At 40.7% G+C, this 23,904-nt stretch overlaps 2 protein-coding genes across 2 annotated transcripts in view; both read left to right on the top strand.

Moving 5' to 3' along the window:
• Positions 1-365: 365 nt before the first annotated feature.
• On the top strand, positions 366-904 carry LOC308244122 (KH domain-containing protein 3-like; the record flags this gene model as incomplete). Its single annotated transcript, XM_080660144.1, is given in 2 exon segments — positions 366-744; positions 747-904. Coding segments are annotated over 2 exon segments (537 nt in total).
• Positions 905-17,874: 16,970 nt separating this feature from the next.
• Positions 17,875-23,904, top strand: part of LOC308244121 (cryptic protein-like) — a gene marked incomplete at both ends in the record, with an annotated part of 138,734 nt that continues 132,704 nt past the window's right edge. The window contains 5 exons of the mRNA XM_080660143.1: positions 17,875-17,906; positions 19,087-19,136; positions 19,228-19,401; positions 20,348-20,462; positions 20,569-20,678. Coding sequence (XP_080516269.1) covers positions 17,875-17,906; positions 19,087-19,136; positions 19,228-19,401; positions 20,348-20,462; positions 20,569-20,678 — 481 coding nt within the window. The remainder of the gene's footprint in view (positions 17,907-19,086; positions 19,137-19,227; positions 19,402-20,347; positions 20,463-20,568; positions 20,679-23,904) is intronic.

The raw sequence follows: 23,904 nt of genomic DNA, 5'->3' as shown, positions 1-23,904 counted from the left end.
ATAATAAGAGACAAGGAAGGCCACTTCATAGTTCTAAAGGTATCGATACAAGAGGATATAACTTTGGTAAACATATATGCACCCAATACAGGAGCACCCAAATACATAAAAGAAATGGAAGGTATCAGGGGAGAAATTGACCGCAATACAATCATAGTAGGAGACTTTAATACCCCTTTAACATCATTGGATAAATTCTCTAGATAAAAAAATCAGCAAAGAAACAGCAATCCTAAATGACTCACTAGATCAGATGGACTTAATTGACAATTTCAGAATATTCCACCACAAAGCTAAAGAATATACATTCTTGGCCGAATACTTGCATCTACACCAGCCCTCTCTGCGTGTCCCGCCACCGCAGCATGGCCACCACCAAGCGCTTTCCCACTCTCGTGCAACTGGAGCAGCGGGGAGGGGCGCCATACCAGGTGCTGGGTGACAACGCGAAGCAACCCTACTGGTTCCACAAGGAGTACCTAAAGAGCCCGAAGACAGTTCTCCTCGCGGGGTGGCTGGTGGATGCGATCTTCGGCCCCGGCGGAGAGCACATTCCCCATGTCGAGTGTGTGTCGCAGACCCTGCTTCGCGTTAATCAGTGGGACCCTGAAGGCGAGGCCGAAATCTTGATATTTGGTCGGCCTTCTTACCAAAAGGATGTGTCCAAGATGGTCATGAACTTGGCTCCCTATCACCGCCAACTCCGGGCACAAGGCTCGTGGAAGAACGCTGCCCAGCAGGCTGAGCCGCTGCAGTCCGGATAGCTGCGATCCAGGCCTCCCCCGACAAAGTCCGGGTGGCCAAGATCCAGCGGTCTCCCGACACTGTCCTGGAGAAGGCGACCCAGCGGTCCCCCAATGCTGTTCAAGAGAAGGCGACCCAGCTGTTCCCCAACACAGTCTAGGAGGCGGCGACCCAGAGCTCCCCCAACACTACCCAGAGCCCGGTTCCCAGGTTATTTTCATTTCGGGCCCCGGAGCGCAAGCCAGGCAAGGTTCAAGTGAAATCCCCCATCTGGAGCCCTACTCTAGGTCCTGCTTCTGCCGCAGAAGCTGGGGGAAGTAAAGGGTGGTGTGGGTTGTTTTTGGTTTTCCCTCCCCAACCCTATGTTAAATGTTTGCAAATACAAATCTAAAAAGTTGTAACAAAAGAATCGAATTTCCTTAATAAAGAATTGAATTACAAAAAATAAAAATAAATAAATAAAAGAATATACATTCTTCTCAATAGCACATGGGACATTTTCAAAGATAGACCACATATTAGGACACAGGCAAAGTCTCTCCAAATTCAAGAAGATTGAAATGATATCAAGCATATTCTCAGATCACAATGGCAAAATATTAAAAATAAACTACAATTAAAAGCAATCACAAAAATTCAAACACTTGGAGGCTAAATAGCATGCTATTAAACAATGATTGAGTTACCAAAGTGATCAAAGAAGAAATAAAAAAAAACACCCTGGAAACAAATAACAATGAAAACAAAACAACCCAAAATCTATGGAAAACAGTGAAAGCAGTCCTGAAAGGGAAGTTCACAGCATTACAGGCCTACCTCAAAAAACAAAAAGAAAATCTAGTAATAAACAATCTAACTCTACAACTTGAAGAATTATAAAGAGAGCAACAAGAAAAGTCCAGAGTGAGTGGAATGAATGAAATAATGAAAATCAGAGCAGAAATAAATGACATAGAGACAAAAAAAATTATAAAAGTCAGTGAAACCAAGAGCTGGTTCTTCGAAAGGATAAACAAGATTGATGAACCTCTAGCCAAGCTCACCAAGAAGCAAAGAAAGAGGACCCAAATAAACAAAATCAGAAATGAAAGAAGCAAAATAACAATAGACACCACAGAAATACAAAGAATCATAAAATAATACTATGAGCAACTCTATTCCAACAAACTGGTCAACCTAGAAGAAGTGGACATATTCCTAGAAAAATATGACCATCCAAAACTCAATCAGGAAGAATAAAAAAATCTGAATAGGCCAGTAACTATGAAGGAAATTGAAGCAGTAGTAAAAAAGCTCCCACCAAACAAAAGCCCGGGGCCAGATGGCTTCACAGGGGAGTTTTACCAAACATTCAAAGAAGAACCAACACCTATGCTCCTCAAACTATTTCAGAAAATCCAAAAGGATGGAACACTTCCCAACTCTTTTTATGAGGCCAGCATTATCCTAATACCAAAACCAGGTAAAGACACTACAAAGAAAGAATTACAGGCCAATATTCCTGATGAATATAGACACTAAAATCCTCAACAAAATATTAGCAAATCACGTCAAGCAATATATTAAAAAGATCATACAACATGATCAAGTGGGATTTATTCCAGGGATGCAAGGCTAGTACAATATTCACAAATCAATAAACGTGATACATCACATACACAGATTGCAAGACAAAAATCACATACTGATATCAACTGATACAGAAAAAGCATTCGACAAAATCCAACACCCCTTTTTAAATAAAAACTCTCAGCAAAGTGAGAATAGAGGAAACATATCTCAACATAATAAAAGCCATATATGACAAACCTACAGCTAACATCATACTCAATGGGCAAAAACTAAAATCATTTCCCCTAAGAACAGGAACAAGACAGAGATACCCACTCCCACCACTCCTGTTCAACATAGTACTGGAAGTGCTAGCCATAGAGTCAGACAGAAAAAAGAAGTAAAAGTCATCCAAATTGGAAAAGAAGAAGTAAAACTGTCATTATTAGCAGATAGCATGCTATTGTACATAGAAAACCCTAAAAATTCCATCAAAAAACTACTAGACTTAATAAATGAATTAGGCAATATAGCAGGATCAAAATTAACACCCAGAAAACTATGGTTTTTTTTTATATACCAATAATGAACTCACAGAAAAAGAAACTAAAAAAACAATCTATATACCATTGCAACAACAAAAAAATTAAGATACCTAGGAATAAATTTAACTAAGGAAGTAAAAGACCTCTACTCAGAAAACTGCAGGACTTTATAAAAGAAATAGAGGAAGACATAAACAAATGGAAGAATATACCATGTTCATGGATTGGTAGAATCAACATCATTAAAATGTCCATACTACCCAAAACAATCTATGGATTCAATGCAACCCCCATTACAATACTAACAGCATATTTCAAAGACCTAGAACAAACTCTCCAAAAATTCATCTGGAACAAAAAAAGACCCCGAATAGCTGCAGCAATCTTGAGAAAGAAGAACAATGTTGGAGGGATCACAATACTAGATATCAAGCTATACTACAAAGCCAATGTTCTCAAAACTTCCTGGTACTGGCACAAGAACAGACAGATAGACCAATGGAACAGAACAGAGAACCCAGAAATTGATCCAAGTCATTATGGTCAATTAATATTTGACAAAGGAAGAAAGAGCATACAATGGAGTCAAGACAGTCTCTTCAATAAATGGTGTTGGAAAAATTGGACAGATACATGCAAAAATATGAAACTAGACCACCAATTTACACCATACACAAAAATAAACTCAAAATGGATAAAGGACTTAAACGTAAGATGGAAAACAATAAAAATCTTAGAAGAAGCCATGGGCAGCAAAACATCAGACATTTGTCGTAGCAATATTTTTACTTGTACAGCTCCTAGGGCAATGAAAACTAAGGAGAAAATAAACAAATGGGACTACATCAAAATAAAAAGCTTCTTCACAGCAAAATAAACCATCAACAAAACAACAAGAGAGCGCACTGCATCAGAGTACATATGTGCCAATGTTACATCTGATAAGGGTTTAATCTCAAAATTTACAGAGAACTCATACAACTTAACAAAAGGAAGATAAAGAATACAATCAAAAAATGAGCAAAGGACCTAAATAGACACTTTTGAAAGAGGACATACAGAAGGCCGAGTGACATATGAAAACATGCTCAAAGTCACTAATCATCTGAGAGATACAAATCAAAACAACAGTGAGGTATCATCTCACACCTGTCAGAATAGCTGTCATCAACAAATCAACAAACGACAAGTGCTGGCGAGGATACGGAGAAAAAGGAACCCTCCTGCACTGGTGGTGGGAATGCAGGCTAGTGCAGCCATTGTGGAAAACAGTATGAAGTTTCCTCAAAAATTAAAAATGGAACTTCTATTTGACCCAGTAAACCCACTTCTAGGAATATATTCCAAGAAATCAGAAACACCAATCAGAAAGGATATATACATCCCTATGTTCATAGCAGCACAATTTACCATAGCTAAGATTTGGATACAGCTTAACTGCCCATCAGCAGATGAGTGGATTAAAAAACTGTGGTACATCTACACAATGGAATAATATGCTGCTATAAAAAAGAAGGAATTTTTACCATTGCGACAGCATGGATGGAACTGGAGAGCATTATGCTAAGCAAAATAAGCCAGTCAGAGAAAGATAAATATCATATGATCTCACTCATTTGTGGAATATAATAAACAACATAAATGGATGAACAAAAATAGAACCAGTGTCATAGAAGCATCGAACAGAGTGTCCAACCTATGAGGGAAGGTGGGGGGTGAAGGGGTAAGAGATCAACCAAACAACCTGTATGACTGCATATGAGCATAACCAATGGACACAGACTGGAGGGGGAGGTGGAGAGGGCATGTGCTGGGAGGTGGGTGATACCGGGGAGAGGTAAATGGGGGGGAGAGAGACTTATGTAATACTTTAAACAATAAAGGATTTTTTAAAAGGGTGTTGGATTTTGTCAAATGCTTTTTCTGTATCAATTGATATCAGTATGTGATTTTTGTCTTGCAATCTATTTATGTGCTGTATCACATTTATTGATTTGTGTATATTGTACCAGCCTTGCATACTCAGAATAAGTCCCACTTGGTCATGATGTATGATCTTTTTAATATATTGCTGGATCTGGTTTGCTAAAATTTTGTTGAGGATTTTAGGGTCTATCTTTGTCAAGGATATTGGCCTCTTTCTTTGTCATGTCTTTATCTGGTTTGGGAATTAGTGTGATGCAGGCCTCATAAAAAGAGTTTGGAAGTGTTCCTTCCTCTGGAATTTTTTGGAATAGTTTGAGAAGTAGAGGAGTTAGTTCTTCTTTGAATATTTGGTAAAACTCTGCTGTGAATCTGTCTGAACCAGGGCTTTTGTTTGCTGGGATTTTTTTTCAATTATTGCTTCAATTTTATTGGTAGTTATTGACCTATTCTGGTTTTTTTATTCTTCCTGTTTGAGTTTTTGAAGGTTGTATTTTTCTAGAAATATTTCCATTTCATCCAGGTTGTCCTGTTTGTTGGAATAAAGTTGTTCATGGTATTTTATTACAATCCTTTGTGTTTCTGTGTGGTCAGTTGTTACTTCTCTTCTTTCATTTCTGATTTTGTTTATTTGGATCCTCTCTTTTTGTTTCCTGGTGAGCTTGGCTAGATATACATCAATCTTATTTATCCTTTTGATGAACCAGCTCTTGGTTCTATTCACCTTTTGTATTGTTTTTTGTTTGTTTCTATGTCATTTGTTTCCATTCTGATCTTTATTATTTCCTTCCTTCTACTTGTTTTGGCCTTTTTCTTGTTGTTTTCTTTCAAATTATTTAAGTTGTAGTGTTAGATAACTTGTTACCACTTTTTCTAGTTTTTTGAGGTAGGCCTGTAGTGCTATGAATTTCCCTCTCAGGACTGCTTTCACTGTGTCCTATAGGTTTGGGATTGTTGGATGTTCATTTTCATTTGTCTAGGATGTTTTTAATTTCTTCTTTGATGTCTTTCACAACCCATTCTTTGTTTAATAGCATGCTATTTAGCCTCCATGTATTTGATTGTTTTATTATAGCTTATTTTGAATTTCATGCCATTTTGGTCTGGGAATATACATTATATTATTTTAATATTCTTGAATTTGTAGAGACTTAGCTTCTGTCCTAAGATGTGGTCTGTCTTTGAAAACGTCCCATGAGAAGAATGTATATTCTGTAGTTTTGGGGGTGGAATATTCTGAAGATGTCAATTAGTTCCAGTTTCATTTTGAATTGCTGTTTCCTTGTTGATTTTTTTTTTTGTCTATAAGATTTATCCAGTGATGTCAGTGGGATATTAAAGACCCCCACTATGATTTTATTGCTGTGATGTTGCCCTTGTTATCCTCCAGAAGTGTTTTTTTTTTTAATATATTTAAATGCTCCTGTATTTGGTGCATATATGTTTACCAGAATTATAGCCTCTTGTTGTATCAATCACTTAATTATTATGAAGTGGCCTCTTTACCTCTTGTTATGGCCTTCACTTTGAGGTCTATTTTGTCAGATATAAGTATTGCTACCCCAGCTTTATTTTTTTTTGTTTCCATTTGCCTGAAAATTTTTTTTCCATTCATTCACTTTCAGTCTGTGTGAGTCCTTTGTTCTAAGGTGGGTCTCTTATAGACAGCATATATATGGGTCATGTTTTCTTATCCATTCAGCTACTCCATGTCTTTTGATTGGAGCATTTAGTCCATTTACATTTACTGTTATTACTGACTAGAGGCCCAGTGCATGAAAATTCATGCACTGGAGGGGGGGTCCCTCAGTCCGGCCTGCCCCCTCTCACAGTCTGGGAGCCCTCAGGGGCAGGATGCAACCCAGTGATCAGGGGAAGGTGACGCTGCATCACACCTCTGCTGCTGCCACGGCCGGCAGTACAAGCCTCGGCCGGCCCTTGTTACCTGAGCCTTGGGTGGCCCTGGGCGGCTGGGCAGCCGCCATCTGAGGCTTGCCTGTGTCTCAGGTTGGCCCTGGGCAGCTGCAGGGTTGAGGGGACTGGCGGAACCTTGTGGCTGTGGTCACCGTCATCTTTGATGGAGGGGCAGTCAATTAGCATATTCCCTCTTTATTAGCTAGGATAGGTACTTGTTTGTTGCTATTTTTATTCTTTATGCCTGTGTTGCTTATTCCTTTTCTATTTCTTCTTTTTACAACAGCCTCATTAGCATTTCTTGCATTGCTGGCTTGGTGGTAATAAACTCCCTTAGCTTTTTGTCTGTGTAGCTACTGATTTTACCATCAATTTTGAATGATAGCCTTGCTGGGTATAGTATTCTTGGACTCAGTCCCTTGCTTTGCATCATTTTGTATACTTCATTCCACTCTCTTCTGATCTGATGTGTTTTTGTTGAGAAATAGGTTGATAGTCTCATGAGAAATCCCTTGTAGGTAACTTTCTGTCCCTCTCTGGCAGTCTTTAAAATTCTTGCTTTGTTGTTGAGTTTTGCCAATTTGATTATGATGTTTCTTGGTGTCAGTCTTTTTCATTTCATCTTGTTTGGGATTCACTTGTGTGACTTTTTCTTCCCAAGTCAGGCCAGTTTTCTGTCATTATTTCTTCAAACTGATTTTCTATTCTTTGCTCAGCTTCTTGTCCTTATGGCACTCCTATTATGCAAATATTGTTTAGTTTCCTGGTGTCTCAAAGCTCCCTTAGACTCTCCTCCTATTTTTTCATTTTTTCCCAGTTGTTTCTTTGTTTGGGTGTTTTCTTTTATTTTTCTTATTTAAAGTATTACATGTATCTCCTTTCCCCCAGATTGACCCCCCCCCCGCCACTCCCACCCCTGAGGGCAAACCCTCACTGCCCCAGTGTCTGTGTCCATTGGTCATGCTAATATGCATGCATACACGTTCTTTGGTTGATCTCTAATCCCCTCTCCCCTGCCATTTGTCTCTAGATCTGTTTTTTTTTTTATCAGTTTATGTTGATCATTATATCCCACATATGAGTGAGATCATGTGATATTTCTCTTTCTCCGATTGGCTTATTTCACTTAGCATAATGCTCTCCAGTTCCATCCATGCAGTGCAAATGGTAAAAGTTCCTTCTCTTTTATAGCAGCATAGTATTCCATTGTGAAAATGTACCACAGTTTTTTAATACACTCATTTGCTGATGGGCACTTAGGTTGTTTCCAAATCTTAGCTATTGTAAATTGTGCTGCTATGAACATAGGGGTGCATATATCCTTTCTGATTGTTGTTTCTGGTTTCTTGGGATATAGCCCTAGAAGTGATATTACTGGGTCAAATGGGAGTTCCATTTTTAATTTTTTGAGGAAACTCCATGCTGTTTTCCACAGTGGCTGCACCAGCCTGCATTCCCACCAGCAGTGCACGAGGGTTCCTTTTTCTTCACATCCTTGCCAGCACTTGTCATTTGTTGATTTGTTGATGATAGCCATTCTGACAGGTGTGAGATGGTACCTCATTGTTTTTTTGATTTGTATCTCTCAGATGATTAGTGACTTTGAGCATGTTTTCATATGTCTCTCAGCCTTCTGTATGTCCTCTTTCAAAAGTGACTATTTAGATCCTTTACTCATTTTTTGATTGTATTCTTTATCTTCCTTTTGTTAAGTTGTATGAGTTCCCTGTAAATTTTGGAGATTAAACCCTTTGCTTGGGTGTTTCTATGTTGTCTTCTAACTCGCTGGTTTGGTCCTCAGACTTTTCTAGTTTACTGTTTAAACCTTCAATTCAGTTCTTTATTGCAGGTATGTCATTCTTTGTTTTCTCTTGATTCTTGTTCATGTTGGTAAATTTCTTTTTTTCAACTATTTAATCTGTTTAGACAGTAAAAATATGGAATGCTTCACTAATTTGGGTGTCATCCTTGTGCAGAGGCCATCCTAGTCTTCTCTGTATTGTTTCAATTTTAGTATATGTTCTGCTGAAGTGAGCACATTGGTAAATTTCTTATCCATACGTTTGAGCATCATTATAACCATTACTCTGAATTCTTTCTCTAACAAATTACTTGGCTCCATTTCACTTAGTTCATTTTTGTGTGTGATTCCCCCTTTTCTTTAATTTGGGGGTTGTTTCTTTGTCTCCCCATTTTTGCTCTTTCTTTTTATTTTTTTCTATGTATTATTCAAACTGCAATGCCACCCATATTTTTTGAATTGGTCATATATAGTAGTTGTTTTTTGGTACCTACTGGTGCAATCTCTCATGTCTCCTAGGATGGGTGTTTTAGGGAGGATCCATACTTGAGATATTTGGGTTCTCCTGATGTTGTGGGGTTTGAATGTTGTCCCATTTGTGGGAGGCATCTCCTCTCAGCGTGTCTGATTATGTGGCTCTCTCACTACCACATCATGCAAGGTGTTGTGGAGGTGCTGACAGAACAGCGCAAAACACAACATGACAAGATATGACTCAAAAGGAACAGAACACAAATTACACAAGACACCTATAACCCCAATAAAAGTGACCCTCCAAAAAAAGATATTTAGGAAATAGAAAAGAGAGCAAGAATGATAGGGAGGGGAAAGAAAGAAAGAAAGGAAGAAAGAAAGAAAGAAAGAAAGAAAGAAAGAAAGAAAGAAAATGGGAAGAAAACAACAAAACAAACAAAAAAACCAAAAAGCACAAACAAATAATATCCAGAAAAAAGGTGGGGCAGCAGAATCTGTAGATGCAGAGCTTAAATAAAGCAAATAAGGTTAAGGAATTGGATGAATAGGGGAAGGACCATGGCTTAGAATAGAGGAGGGGAAAAAGAAATGAGAATACAAGAAGAAAAAATTAAAAATAATGAAAGAAAAAAAATTTTTTTTGGAAAAGGAGAATAGAGGAGAGAGCAGATAGGCCTAAGTTTCGGTAGTGAAACAAGTTAAAAAATTAGGAGTAGAAAAAAGCAAGAGAGGAGAGAAAAAAATAAAAATAATTGAGTAGTGAAGAAATGATAAGACAAGGGGAAATGGAAATTAGAAACATGAATAAAGCAACAGAGACTAGAATAATAACAGATCAATAAAGCAAATAAAGAAGATCAATTTTTGAAAGAGGGACAAAAGAAAGGAAAGAGAAAAACTAAAACAGGGAAAGGAGAAGTAAAACAGAAGAAAAAAGAGAAGAGAGGAAGAAGAAGGTGCAAAAAAATAAATAAAAACAATTTAAAAATTAAAAATAAATAAAAAATGGAAGATAAAAAAGTGAAGTGTCATTCACTTCAGCTGAGTTTTAATGCCCCATGGGCACGTCTCCCTGCCCTGTTTCCCTCTTCAGCCTCTCCTCAGGCACTTCAAGTCCATGTCTCTCTTCCAGTGCCAAAACCTTGGGTGAGTGATTGCAATTGAAAAGTCCTGTGTTCTGAGTTTAGAGAATAAAAATAAAGACAAAACAAAAGAAAAACAACAATGAAACCATGGCTTTCTCTCCCCCAGCACTGTGCTATTTTCCCCTCATGTGGGGCTGCCTTTCAAGGGGCAGCCTTTCGCAGCTGTGGTCTTGGGTCCGGACTCCCCAGCTGCCAGCAGCCCTATGGCTTTTCTTTTTCACAGTTGGATGTTGAGCCTGTTGCCAAGGGATACAGTTTTGTTGCAATGCAGCCTGCTGGCCACTGCCCCTCTCAAGTCCACGTCCCCCATTCCTACCAGTCTCTAGGTGTTTTCTGCCCTTCCTTGTTAATTCTGGGTGGATGCTCTCCAATTTAGTTGTATTTCCAGTCTGGGTTTGGGACGAGGTGCACAACACCAAATGGGTACCTATTCGGCTGCCATTTTTTCTGCCAATCAGTAATTATTTTAAATTCAAATGAATTAAATTCTCTAATCAAAAGACACAGGGCAGCTGACTGAATAAGAAAACAAGACCCTTACACATGCTGTCTACAAGAAACTCACTTCAGATCAAAAGGCACACGGACTGAAAGTAAAGGAATGGATAAAGATATTTCATGTAAATGAAAACATGAAAAAAGAAGGCTGGGGTAGTAATACTTTTCCCAGACAAAATACACTTAAAACAAAGGCTATGATAAGAGACAAAGAAGGACCCAGCAATTCTACTTCTGGGTATTTATTCAAAGAAACCCCAAACACTAAATAAAAAATTCATATATGCATCCCTATGTTCATTTCAGCATTATTTACAGTAGCAAAGACATGGAAACAACCTAAGTGTCCATCAGTAGATGACTAGATAAAGAAGTGGTACAGCCCTAGCTGATTTGGCTTAGTGGATTGAGCATTGGCCTGTGGACTGAAGGGTCCTGGGTCCTATTCCAGGCAAGGGCACATGCCCAGGTTGCAGGTTTGATCACCAGTAGGGGTGTGTGCAGGAGGCAGCTGATCAATGATTCTCTCTCATCATTGATGTTTCTATCTTTCTCTCCCTCTCCCATCCTCTCTGAAATCAATTATATGTATATATATATATATATATATATATATATATATATATATGTATATGTATATGTATATATGTATATATGTATATATATGTATATATATATACACATATATATGTAATCTACACTAATAAAAGAGAAACATGCAAATTGACTGTATCTCTGCTACGCCCACAAGCCACCACAAGCCAATCAGGAGCGAGTATGCAAATTAACCCAACCAAGATGGCTGCAGCCACAGAGCGAGCAGGAGGCTTGGGTTTCCCTGGCAATGGAGGAAGCCAAGCTTCCTGGCTGGCCCTGGCCTCCACTCAAGGCTACAAAGTTTCAATTATAGAAGATAAATAAATCCCAACAAAATGGTGGCAGCCACAGAGCTGAAGCAAGCAGGAGGCTTGGGTTGCCCCCAGCAATGGAGGAAGCTAAGCTTCCTGGCTGGCCCTGGCCTCCGCTCAAGGCTACAAAGTTTCAATTATAGAAGATAAATAAATCCCAGATACCAGGGCCTCCACTTGGGTCACCAGGGGGCGTGGCTGGCCTGCAAACCATCACAGGCCCCTTACCCAGGCTGCCCCATACCCCAAGGGAACCCCCACCCTGATCCGGGACATCCTTCAGGGCAAACCAGCTGGCCCCCATCTGTGCACCAGGCCTCTATCCTATCTAATAAAGGAGTAATATGCAAGTTGACTGTCACTCCAACACACAAGATGGCTGCCCCTATGTGGTCAAAGATGGCTGCCCCCATGTGGACACAAGATGGCCACCACAAGAAGGCCAGCAGGGGAGGGCAGTTGGGAGGGACCAGGCCTGCAAGGGAGGGCAGTTGGGGGTGATCAAGCCTGCAGGGGAGGGCAGTTAGGGGTGACCAGGTCGGCAGAGGAGGGAAGTTGGGGGTGACCGGGCCTGCAGGGAAGGGCAGTTGGGGGGGATGCAGGCCTGCAGGGGAGGGCAGTTAGGGATGACCAGGCCTGCAGGGGAGGGCAGTTAGGGGCAATCGGGCTGGCAGGGGAGCAGTTAGGCATCAATCAGGCTGGCAGGGGAGTGGTTAGAGGGTGACCAGGCTGGCAGGCAGAAGCGGTTAGGGGAAATCAGGAAGGCAGGCAGGTGAGTAGTTGGGAGCAGCAGTCCTGGATTGTGAGAGGGATGTCTGACTGCCCGTTTAGGCCCGATCCTACTGGGATCGGGCCTAAACGGGAAGTTGGACATCCCTCGAGGGGTTCCAGATTGAGATGGTGGAGGCTGGGCTGAGGGACACACACCCCCGTGCACGAATTTCATGCACTGGGCCTCTAGTATATAATATAATATAATATAATATAATATAATATAATATAATATAATATAATATAATATAATATAATATAATATAATATATAATATATATATATATATATATATATATATATATATATATATATATATAAAGTGGTGCATATGGAATATGACTAAGCCATAAAAAAGAATGAAATCTTGCCATTTCAACAACATGGATGAATCTAGAGCAGGGGTGGGCAAACTTTTTGACTCGAGGGCCACAATGGGTTCTTAAACTGGACCGGAGGGCTGGAACAAAAGCATGGATGGAGTGTTTGTGTGAACTAATATAAATTCAAAGTAAAGGAGTGGAGGGGAGAGCAAGAGAACCCTCCACTCTTTCGGCTCTGCGGGCCGGATAGAACAGCCGAACGGGCCGGATCCGGCCCGCGGGCCGTAGTTTGCCCACGGCTGATCTAGAGGGTATGGTACTTAATGAAATAAGTCAGACAAAGAAAGACAAATTCCATATGATTTCACTTGTATGTGGAATCTAAAAAAAACAAAACAAACAAACAAATATAATAGAAACTAGCATAAATACAGAGAACATTCTGATGATTGACAGATGGGATGGGGATTGGGGGGAGAGGTAAAAAAATAGGGATAGATTAAGAAGTACAAACTCATAGCTACAAAATAGTCATGGAGATATAAAGTACGGCATGTTAGGGTCACCGAAGGGAAAACACAAGAGGCCAAAGGTGGTAAGGGATTACAAATTTACTAGAGTCCTAGTGCACTAAATTCATGCACTGTGGGTTCCCCCAAGCCCAGCCTGCACCCTCTCCAATCCAGGACCCCTTGGGGGATATCCAACTGCCAGTTTAGGCCCAATCCCTGGGATTGGGCCTAAACCAGCAGTTGGACATCCCTCTCACAATCCTGGACCACTGGCTTCTAATCACTCACCTGCTTGCCTGCCTGGTCACCCCCAACTGCCCCCTCCCTGCCAGCCTGGTTGCTCCTAACTGCCTCACCCCCGCTGGCCTGGTCACCCCTTACGGCCCCCCTGCCGACCTGGTCACCCCCAACTGCCCCCCTCTGCCAGCCTGGTCACCCCTAACTGCCCCCCACTGGCCTATTCACCCCTCACTGACCCCTCTGCCAGCCTAATTGCCCCCACTGCCTGCCCCCTGTCAGCTTGGTTGCCCCCAACTGCACCCCTCCAGCTGGCCCAGTTGCCCCTAACTGTCCCCCTGCTGGCCTGGTTGCCCCCAACTGCCCCTCCCCCCTGCCGGTCTGGTTACCCCACACAGCCTGCTGTTCAGTCATTTGGTTGTCCCTCACTAACCCCCTCTGCTGGCCTGGTCATAGGCAGCCATCTTGTGTGGGTGTGAGGGTCAATTTGCATATTACCTCTTTATTATATAGGACTAGAGGCCCAGTGCACAAAATTCATGCACCGGGGGGGGGGGGGGTTGGTCCTTCAGCCCTTCTTGCACCCTCTCACAATCCGGACACTTGCCTGCCAGCCTTCCTGATTGCCCCTAACCACTCTGCCTGCCTGATTGCCCCAACTGCTCACCTGCATGCCTGATTGCCCCTAACTGCCTCTGCCTCGGCCCTGCCACCACAGCTTTGTCTGGAAGGACATCTGGAATGATGTCTGGAAGGTCATTTGGCTATCCAGTCTAATTAGCATATTACACTTTTATTATTATAGATAGTTGCCTTTCTCCAAGCTGTAAGGACCTCCTTGTCATAAAGATAGAAAAGTTTTAATTTTTACTCTTGATTATGGCAATTAACTAACACAGATGGCCACTAAAAAGGTGACTTACCAAAGGGTGTATAGCAAATGGTGCTGTTAAGTCCTCTTCCATGAAAACGTGCATGTTGTGCATTGTATCTGCCTGGGTACATGAAAGACTGAAGTTTCTGTCTGTCTTTGCAATCATATGAGTGAATTGTCTGAGACCCCATCCCAGTCTGGCTTGGTGCTCACAGAATAATAGAGGACTTTTTTTTTCTTTGCTCCATTGGTGGAGATTTCCTAGAAGTTGCAGGATATCTTCCTTTTAATTTTTCCTCGACACTCTGACTTTACTTATGTCTCTCACCTTTGCTTTCCCTCCATCCCCCACCCGTAACAGTAACTTGCTCCAGGCTCACTTTGCTCAAGTGTCTAGGAGATCGCACAATGCGTCTGCCACCAGAACTTCGATTCCCAGCATTCCCGGTGCTCCCCATGCTCTGGGCTTCTGCTTCCAGTCCAGGGGCTGCCACCAGAACTATGATTCCCAGAATTCCTGGTGCTCCCTGCGCTCTTGGTTTCCGCTTCTGGGCCAGGGGCTGTAGAAACCAAAAGAACTTGAAACTCCAGCTGCCCCCTGGCCAGGCTGACAGGATTGGACACTCCAGTGGCAGGGCTGAGGGGACTGGGCACTGCCATCTTTGTGACGGAGTGACAGTTAATTTGCATATTGCCCTTTTATTGGATAGGATTAGATCATCTGGATACAAGATGGACTGAGCTCCAAAATGGCATCTGCACATTCAGGGATGGAGAGTCATGAGGTTTTATAGGACTCTAGGCAGGCTTTTTCTGGGCAGAGAATTCTCTGGACTGGTACAGATCTGGGAAAGTCTAGAGGAAAGAAATATAGTCTTAGGAAATGGAATGTGGTCTTAGCAAGTGGAATGTGGCCTAAGCAAAAGGGAGTGTCCATGGTGAAGTGGTCTAAAGGCCAGTTCCCAGGGGAGGAGGTATTGATTCAATTATTTGATCAGACCTAACACCACATAGGGAATATAGTCAAAATTATAACTATGTATCATGCCAGATGAGTACTAAAAACATCAGGGGAACACTTTGTGAAGTAAATGATTGTCTAACCACTATGCTGTATGCCTAAAACTAATATAATATTGTGTATCAACTATAAGTGAAAAATAAAAAAAAAAATTAGAAAAAGCATAGTCTACCAATCTAACTTCTGAAATGTGAATTTTCCAGGAGAATTTCCAAAGAGGGAATTTTGGGGATTCAGAATGAGTCACCCCAAGATGTGTCTCTGTGGTATCCAGATTATTTTGACCTAAAGGCAACTTCAGCTACAGGCTTATGAGAAACTTTTGCCCCCCTCCCTTAAGTACCTAGAATAACTTGAGTTAGGAGCCTTGCCCATAATAAGCAATTATGAGAGATAACCTCTTTTGACCTATCTATAAAGCAGGACAAATTTCTATTTACTAAACATCTGCTCTTCTTTTATCTTGCAATGACCCTTTGAAACCTCCAAGGTGCATTACTTCATCCCAAGCTCAGTCTGTTTTATATACCTCAATAACCCTTTCTATCTCTGAAGCTTTCCTGTATATGGGGTCTCTGACTCTCCCATGTATTCAAGGTTCCCATACATATGTATGTATTACATTTGGTTATTTTTCTCTTGCTAGTCTCTTTCATGTCTATCTTATTATTAGACCAGCTAGAAAAACCTTGGGGGAGAGAGAAGTTTGTCTTTTTCCACACTATATAGCCACAAGCCAGTTTCTTCTTAGATTTCACTTTTCTCACTAAAAAGTGAGTCTAAGTATAATAATCCACTTATTCTTTTATTTACACAACTAACACTTCATTGTGTGGTGCCCTGATACCTGTGGTGCATCAGACACTATGCTTAAGGGTGGAATGCAAAGGCTTGAAAGGAGTATCCCATCCTTGGGAGCACATAGCCAAGCAGAACATAGACATAGAATCAGTTTTGGCTGCACACCGGAGTCACCTGGACTGGTGAAAAAAAATAAAACAAATCTTGATGCTGTTCTCAGCCTTGCCTGGGGTTTCTGAGTGAAAAAGGTCTGAGGTGTGGCTTAAAGGAAAACCCAGCTAGTAACACACATTGACCAACACTACTCTAAAGTCATTCTCAGAAAGTTCCTTCACACCTAATTTGTTGCAGAACCATTTCATCAGTGACTGTTTGATGTATTAAGGAAACAGAGGTGGGGTGGTCTCCAATCCTGAGACAGGGTGTCCCCATTCCCACACACCTTATGGCAGCTCAAAAGGAGTCAGAAGTTCCCCTGAAAGTCTGATGAGTGAGTTGGCTCCAAATCTTATCTGTTTATAACTGATAACAAGAAAGGACCTTTCCTAGATCTGGGAGTCTGCAGCCCTACCACTTGGTCTCCAGCTGCTCCTAAGCAACTCCTTCCAGCTGAGACTCATTAACCAAGCAAACCTGGGTTCTTCTGCAGTGAAATGCAAAGTTCTTTTTATAAGACCTTTAAGTAAATGAGAGCAAGTGACAGGATGCTGAAAAAAGAGGTTTAGCAACTTTATCACCTCTAGGCCATCAGCCCTTTCTCTACTTAGAGCTGACTTTAGATCTTAAGCAAACAGCCAGAGGTGGGACATTCCATGGCTATTTCTAGCCTCTCAATCCTGTCTTTCCGGCAAGACATTTTCTTTCTTATTTCTATAGTTTACATTTATAAAGTGCATATTTTCAAAACCTTATTTGACATAAGAAATATCATGATGTCGGAGATATGCTTTAAAAACTTAAAGCAAAAGCATGTGGGAAATAAATCTGCTAGGATTGGCAAAAGTTGGTATTTATTTGTTGAACCTAAGCAGGTTTATGGGATCATTGTTTTTGTGTAAATTTGAAAGTCCACAATATAAATTTAATTAAAAATAACTGTCGGGGAAAGTTAGATTTTAGCTACTACTTTAAAAATGTGAATATTAGATAATTTAATATATTAATACTAAATATTAATATTTAATATTAGGGTTGGATTTAGTGTCATCCTGTAAATGCAACAGTTTTTATACTTCTTATTCAAGTATATGTAATCCTTTAGCTTTTACCCAGTTTCATTTTAGTACATAAGCCAGTTAGGTTGTATAGAAGTTTCTACTGATTTAAGGTAATAAAATGTACTTACTTTTATGTATAACTAAATTATGGAATTAACAAGAAGTAACCAATTTAATGTGTGTTTGTCATGATTTCAATTACAGATGTTTCATGAAGGTGCCAGGTGTCATCCTCAGCATGTCCTGACCACTAGGATCTGCTGGTCCCAACCTGGTCCTGGCAGCTCACAGAACCAGTGGTTGGGAAGCCTCACTGCAGCCAGGCTCACTGACTCACTATTGGTTTATTTAACAACCTCTTTAATAAAACTCACATTTAAAGGTTTAAAAATTTAAATCAGTAACAAAGACAATATCATCCTTAAAGAAAGCATGCTATTTTTAGAAATCAGTTTTTATATTAAAATCATAGAACAATTTGCACCGAAGTTGCAAGGTGTCCTCTTTAGTGCTGATAAAAGGGCTCTGAGGGTCACTATTTTAGCAATTAGAAAAACTGAGACTCAGAAAGTCTCAAAAGAGGTTCCTAAATAACTCCCTTCTTGGATTCAGATGATGGTGGGTGGCAGTTACTCCTGTGTTCCCAGGTATTTGGATGCTGAGCACCGTAAAACCTTCTTCTCATACTATCTGTGTATTTCATGTTTTTCAAAGATCTAACTGCCACAAGGGTCTTAAACTCTAAGCCTTAGTTTATTCATCTTTTACCTGGGGGATTAATAATAGTGCTTCCCCAGAGCAGTGCTATATGAAATGAATAATGCATATGACTTATTTACCACTATGCTGGGCACAGAGAAAAGGCTCAGTCTGTGGAAATATTGACACATCCTCAGAAAGCAGGTATTGAAGTGTCTCCCTTTATATTCATGCTCCCCACTTATGACTTTTGGGATCCAAGCCTGCTGGTTATGTCCCACATAGCAGCTCTCTTTTCTAGCTGGACCCCCTTCCATCTCCCAGTATAAAGAGTTAGCAATATAAAATCTCCGTTTTCCTATGAAAACATATTTGTTCACGTTGGGGTCTTAACATTTTTTCCCAGTGAGGGAAATAATTGTTGCCTTGGTCATCAATGTTTTACATTGGGATTAGTTTACTCTTGCTGCTGTCAGCACTGTAAACTGTCCCGGAGAGATTCAGCCATGTCTCCACCCCCCTTCTCCCAGCCGAGTCTCATTGAGGGGATAGTCCTTGAGGCTCTGCATGGCCCAGCTTCACAACAGGCAATTGCCTAACAGCTTCCACATCTGAACTCAGAGATCTCATTGTTGTTTCCTGTGGCCTAGGCAGAGGGTAGGAAATACCTGAGTCTATTGTACTTATCCATCTTGTATCCTGATGCAGTTACTCTAGGACCTTGAGTAAAGACACCTTCAAATGATCTTCAATATATTGATGAGAGAAGGATACTCTCATACCAGACTTGTCAGTAAGAAAATGACATGGAGCCACCCTACTAGGTAAGGACAGATCATCTAGATCTTAGAGTCAAGAGCGGCTGTTAAAAGCCTCCATAATAAATTGCAACACATGCATGATTGTTCCTTCTCGTTAAGATACTGTATGCTTTTTTGGTCTCAAAATCTTTCTAGCGATTACAACATTAATCAAAATCTACAAGTTACAAAATGATTGCATGATATTTATTATTCATTAAATATTATATATACCTTTATAATGTGATTGTATTACATTTTAACATGTAAGTTTCTGTGTATGCTTTTTTATATTTTAAACTTCAATACTTTTCTTTAAATATTCTAGGCTTCTGCTTATGATCAGTTTAGTGTTACAGATCATCCATTTGGGAAACAGTAAGAAGCATTTTATTTACAGTCTTTTAGTTTTTATTGTGTATTTGTTTCTCAATCATTATCAGCCTCATATTTTCAATGTTTTTACAAGGCTATCAAAGAGAGAAACATAAAGGTAATAGAGAAGAAGTCAACAACGCTACAGTTCAGAAGCTCCAGCAGAAAACACTCAACTGGACTTTGAATAATTTTAGGGAGATGAATGGGAGCATGGAGAGCTGGAGGTCTCAGGACTTGCTTCCCCATTCCAGGGCTTTCCAAGAGCGTAAGTCCCCAAGCCGTTTTTTAAAGCCTTTGCAATCAGCTCAGTCACTGGACTCCAAATTTAGGGTCTGAAAAACCCTGAGATATATTAAAGATAAGACAAGAAACCCAATAGAGAACATTTTATCATTTTCAAATGAAGATACACTATAAAATAAATTTTTTCCTAGTGAGGTGTTCTTTTACTCCGGAAAAAAAGTTTTACTATTTCATTGTAAAACGTTGCATTTGCTCTTGAAAAATTTATCTTTATTGTTTCAAATATTATTGATGTCTTCCTCCTCTCTCCCCCCTCCCCCTCCCCCCCCCCCAATTGACTCCCTCCACCTAGCTTCCCTCTCCCCGACCCCAGGCCTACGGCACATGTGTCCATTTATTTGCATTTGCTCTTAAGTGGATTTTTTTCTCAGGTCCAGAAAGATGACTGAAATGTATTTAAAACAAATATCCCAAACCCAAGATAATAGCAGACTTTGCTTGGTTTATTGCAGACTCTCAGGCGCCAGATCCCATGTCCTCAGCGGGCCCCTCTGGCGGAGGTAGTGGGGGGGGGGGGTGAGGTTGTGGCGGGTAGGGTGGCATAATTGCACCCGTGGGTGGTCCTCACCCGGGAGGCCTGTCTTCAATCATTGTCAGGAAAGTCACATCCTGAATTTAACATGTGAAAGAAGGAAAGAAAGGAAGGAGGGAGGGAAGAAGGGAGAAAGAAAACCCTAAAAACCCTACTGCTGGGGGCAGGGTTTCACGTCCTGTCATCCAACTTGTTCCTGACCCGACTTCACCCAAGGTAGTTTGTTTTTAATCCTTCGGTTAACAAGCAGGGTTTACCTGAGCAAACACACTAATCAGGGAGCTAATTTTATTGCCTCCCCGTGGCGATCTCCTCATGCCCTCTTCTGGCGGACAGCTCACTAAGCTCCTAGCTGACGCCCAGGCGACCCTCATAGGTGCATTCCCGCCCCAGCGTTGCTGTATGAACGGCGGCACCTGTGTGCTGGGCAGCTTCTGCGTGTGCTCCGCCCATTTCACCGGCCGATACTGCGAGCACGACCTGAGGCACAGGTGGGTGCAGAGATGAGCGGACCGGAGTGGGGGCGTTCGCGTGGTGAGAGGCGCGGGGTGGGATGCATACGCTGGCTGTACTAACGCGAGGTCTCGGCCTCTTTAGCGAGTGCGGCCCCCTGGTGCACGGATCCTGGACCATCTGCGGCTGCCGGCTCTGCAGGTGCGTCTTCGGGGCACTGCACTGCCTTCCTCGCCAGACACCCGGCCACTGCGGTAAGGGCACACACATCCTGTGCTCATAGTCTACACATGCAAACAATTGCTCCTTTATATACACCAATCCTTAAAGATCTACCTTGCCAAGCGACACAGAAATAAGCATACTGGATCGATTCATTATTCAGGAAAGTCACATTTATTGTGAATCACATAGTGTATTATTTAAAAATTTACAATGCAGTATTATTATGTACTGTAGTGGCCATCCTATACATCGCATCCCCGTGAGTTATTTTTATAACTGGAAGCTTGTACCCTCAACCATTTCACCGCCCCTCCCACCCCACCCACACAACTTGGCAACCACAAATCTGTTTTCTGCATCTGTAAGTTCCCCATTTTTTGGTTGCTGTTTAATATTCAACATATGTGACATCATATGGCATTTGTCTTTCTCTGTCTGACTTATTTCACTTAGCATAATCCCACAAGGTCCATCTATGCTGTTAGAAATGGTAAGATTTCCCATTTTTTATGGCTGAATACTTTCACATATATATACTAGAGGCCCAGTAGTGCATGAAATTCGTGCGGGGTGGGGGGAGTGGGAGTAGGGGAGGGGGGTGGGGGTCCCCTCAGCCCAGCCTGCACCTTCTCCAATCTGGGACCCCTCGAGGGATGCCCCTCGGGGGATGACCGATCTCCGGGATCTGGCCTAAACTGGCAGTTGGACATCCCTCTCACAATCTGGGACCGCTGGCTCCTAACTGCACACCTGCCTGCCTGCCTGATCACCCCCAACTGCCCCCCCTCCCCCTGCCGGCCTGGTCGCCCCATGCAGCCTGCTGTTTGGTTGTTACTGTTACTGTGACTGTGTCTCAGACAATTTTCATATTCCTCTATTATTAGTATATATATATATATATATGTAAAATGTCATATATGTATATACATCACATTTTCTTTATCCTGTCATCCACTGATGTATACCTGTGTACTTATATATCTTGGCTATTTGTAAATAATGCTGCAGTGAACATGGAGATGCATATATCTTTTGGAATTAGTGATTTGGATTTCTTCGGATAAATATCTAGAAGTGGGATTGCTGGTTTGTATGGAAATTCTATTTTTAATGTTTTGAGGAACCTCCATACTGTTTTCCATAATGGCTGTGTCCGTTTACATTCCCAATAGCAGTACATAAGGGTTCAGGATCTGATTCTCACTGTGCCATTTCTATACTCTACCTATAAGAATAATCATCGATACAAAATAAAGAAGATACGTTTTGCTTTAAAATTTGTTTTTAATTGTTGATATTATAGAAAATCTTCCATTTTTTCCCCCTTTCCCCCTCCTCCCAGCCCCTATCCACTCCCGAGGTCTTTACTCCTCACTACCCTATTGTCCATGTCCATGGGCTATACATATAAGTATATAAGTTCTTTGGTTTATCTCTTCTCATTCCCCCAACCCCACATTGAGGTTTGTCAATCTGTTTCATGCTTCCCTGCTTCGGGTCTTATTTTATTGGTCAATTCATTTTGTTCATTAGATTCCACAAATAAGTGACATCATGTAATATTTGTCTTTCTCAGATTGGTTTATTTCACTCAGCATAATATTTTCCAGGTCCATCCATGCTGTCCCAAAGGGTAAGAGATTTCTCCTTTTTATAGCTGCCTAGTATTCCATAGTGTAAATATCCCACAGCTTTTTTTATCCATTCATCTACGGATGGACTCTTGGGCTGTTTCCAAATCTTAGCTACTCTAAATAATGCTGCTATGAACAGAGGAGTGAATATATTCTTTCTGATTGGAGTTTTGGTGTTTTTAGGATATATTCCCAGAAATGGGAAGGCTGGGTCAAATGGAAATTCCATTTTTAATTTTTTGAGGAAATTCCATACTATTTTCCATAGTGGCTGTACCAATCTGCATTCCCACCAGCAGTGAACTAGTGTGGACCCTTTTCTCCACATTCTCACCAGCACTTGTTTGTTGATTTTTTAATTATAGCCTTTCTGACAGGTATGAGGTGAAATCTCATTGTGGTTTTAATTTGCGTTTCTCTGATGATTATGGAGAAATGTCTATTCAGGTCTTGTGCCCACTTTTTAATTAGATTGTCTTCTTTTTGTTGAGTTGTATGAGTACTTTATATATTTTGGATATTAACCCCTTTTCAAATCTATAATTGGCAAATATGTTCTCCCATACAGTGGTTCCCTTTTTAATTTGAGGGTTATTTCTTTTGCTATACAGAAGCTTTTTATTTTAATGTAGTCCCAATTGTTTATTTTCTCCTTTGGGATTTTAATAGGGATTGTGTTGAATCTATAGATTGCGTTGGATAGTATAGACATTTTAATGATGTTAATTCTTCCAATCCATAAACACTGTATACACTTCTATTTGTTTCTATCTTCCTCTATTTCTTTTTTCAATGTCCTATAGTTTTCCAAGTACAGGTCTTTTACTTCATTGGTTAAGTTTATTCCTAGGTATCTTTTTTGTTGTTGTTGCGATGGTAAATAGAATTGCTTTTTAATTTTCTTTTTCTGAGAGTTCATTATTGGTGTATAAAAATGCCATTGATTTCTACATGTTGATTTTGTATCCTGCTACCTTGCTGAATTCATTTATTAAGTCTAGTAGTTCCCTGGTGGAGTCTTTAGGCTTTTCTATATACAATATCATGTCATCTGTGAATAATGACAGTTTTGCTTCCTCCTTTCCAATTTGGATGCCTTTTACCTCTTCTTCTCATCTGCTGGCTGTAGCTAGGATTTCCAGTACTATGTTAAATAAGGGTGGTGAAAGCAGACATCCTTGTCTTGTTCCTGTTTTTAAGAGAAAACCTTTTAGTTTTGGCCATTGAGTGTTATGTTTGCTGTAGGTTTGTCATATATGGGCTTTATTATGTTGAGATATGATCCCTCTATTCCCACTTTGCTGAGAGTTTTTATCAAAAAAGGATGCTGTATTTTGCTTTTTCTGCATCTATTGATATGATGATGTGGTTTTTATCTTTCAATTTGTTTATGTGATATATCACATTTATTGATTTGCAAATATTGTACCAGCCTTGCATCCCTGGAATAAATCCCACTTGATCATGGCGTATGATATTTTTAATATATTGCTGGATCTGATATGCTAATGTTTTCTTGAGAATTTTAACATCTATATTCATCAGGGATATTGGCCTGTAATTCTCTTTCTTTGTAGTGTCTTTATCTGGTTTTGGAATTAGGATAATGCTGGCTTCATTA

Source organism: Plecotus auritus (assembly GCF_963455305.1).
Source record: "Plecotus auritus genome assembly, chromosome: 3".
Lineage (NCBI taxonomy): Eukaryota > Metazoa > Chordata > Mammalia > Chiroptera > Vespertilionidae > Plecotus > Plecotus auritus.
This window is presented reverse-complemented; position numbering and strand designations above follow the sequence as displayed.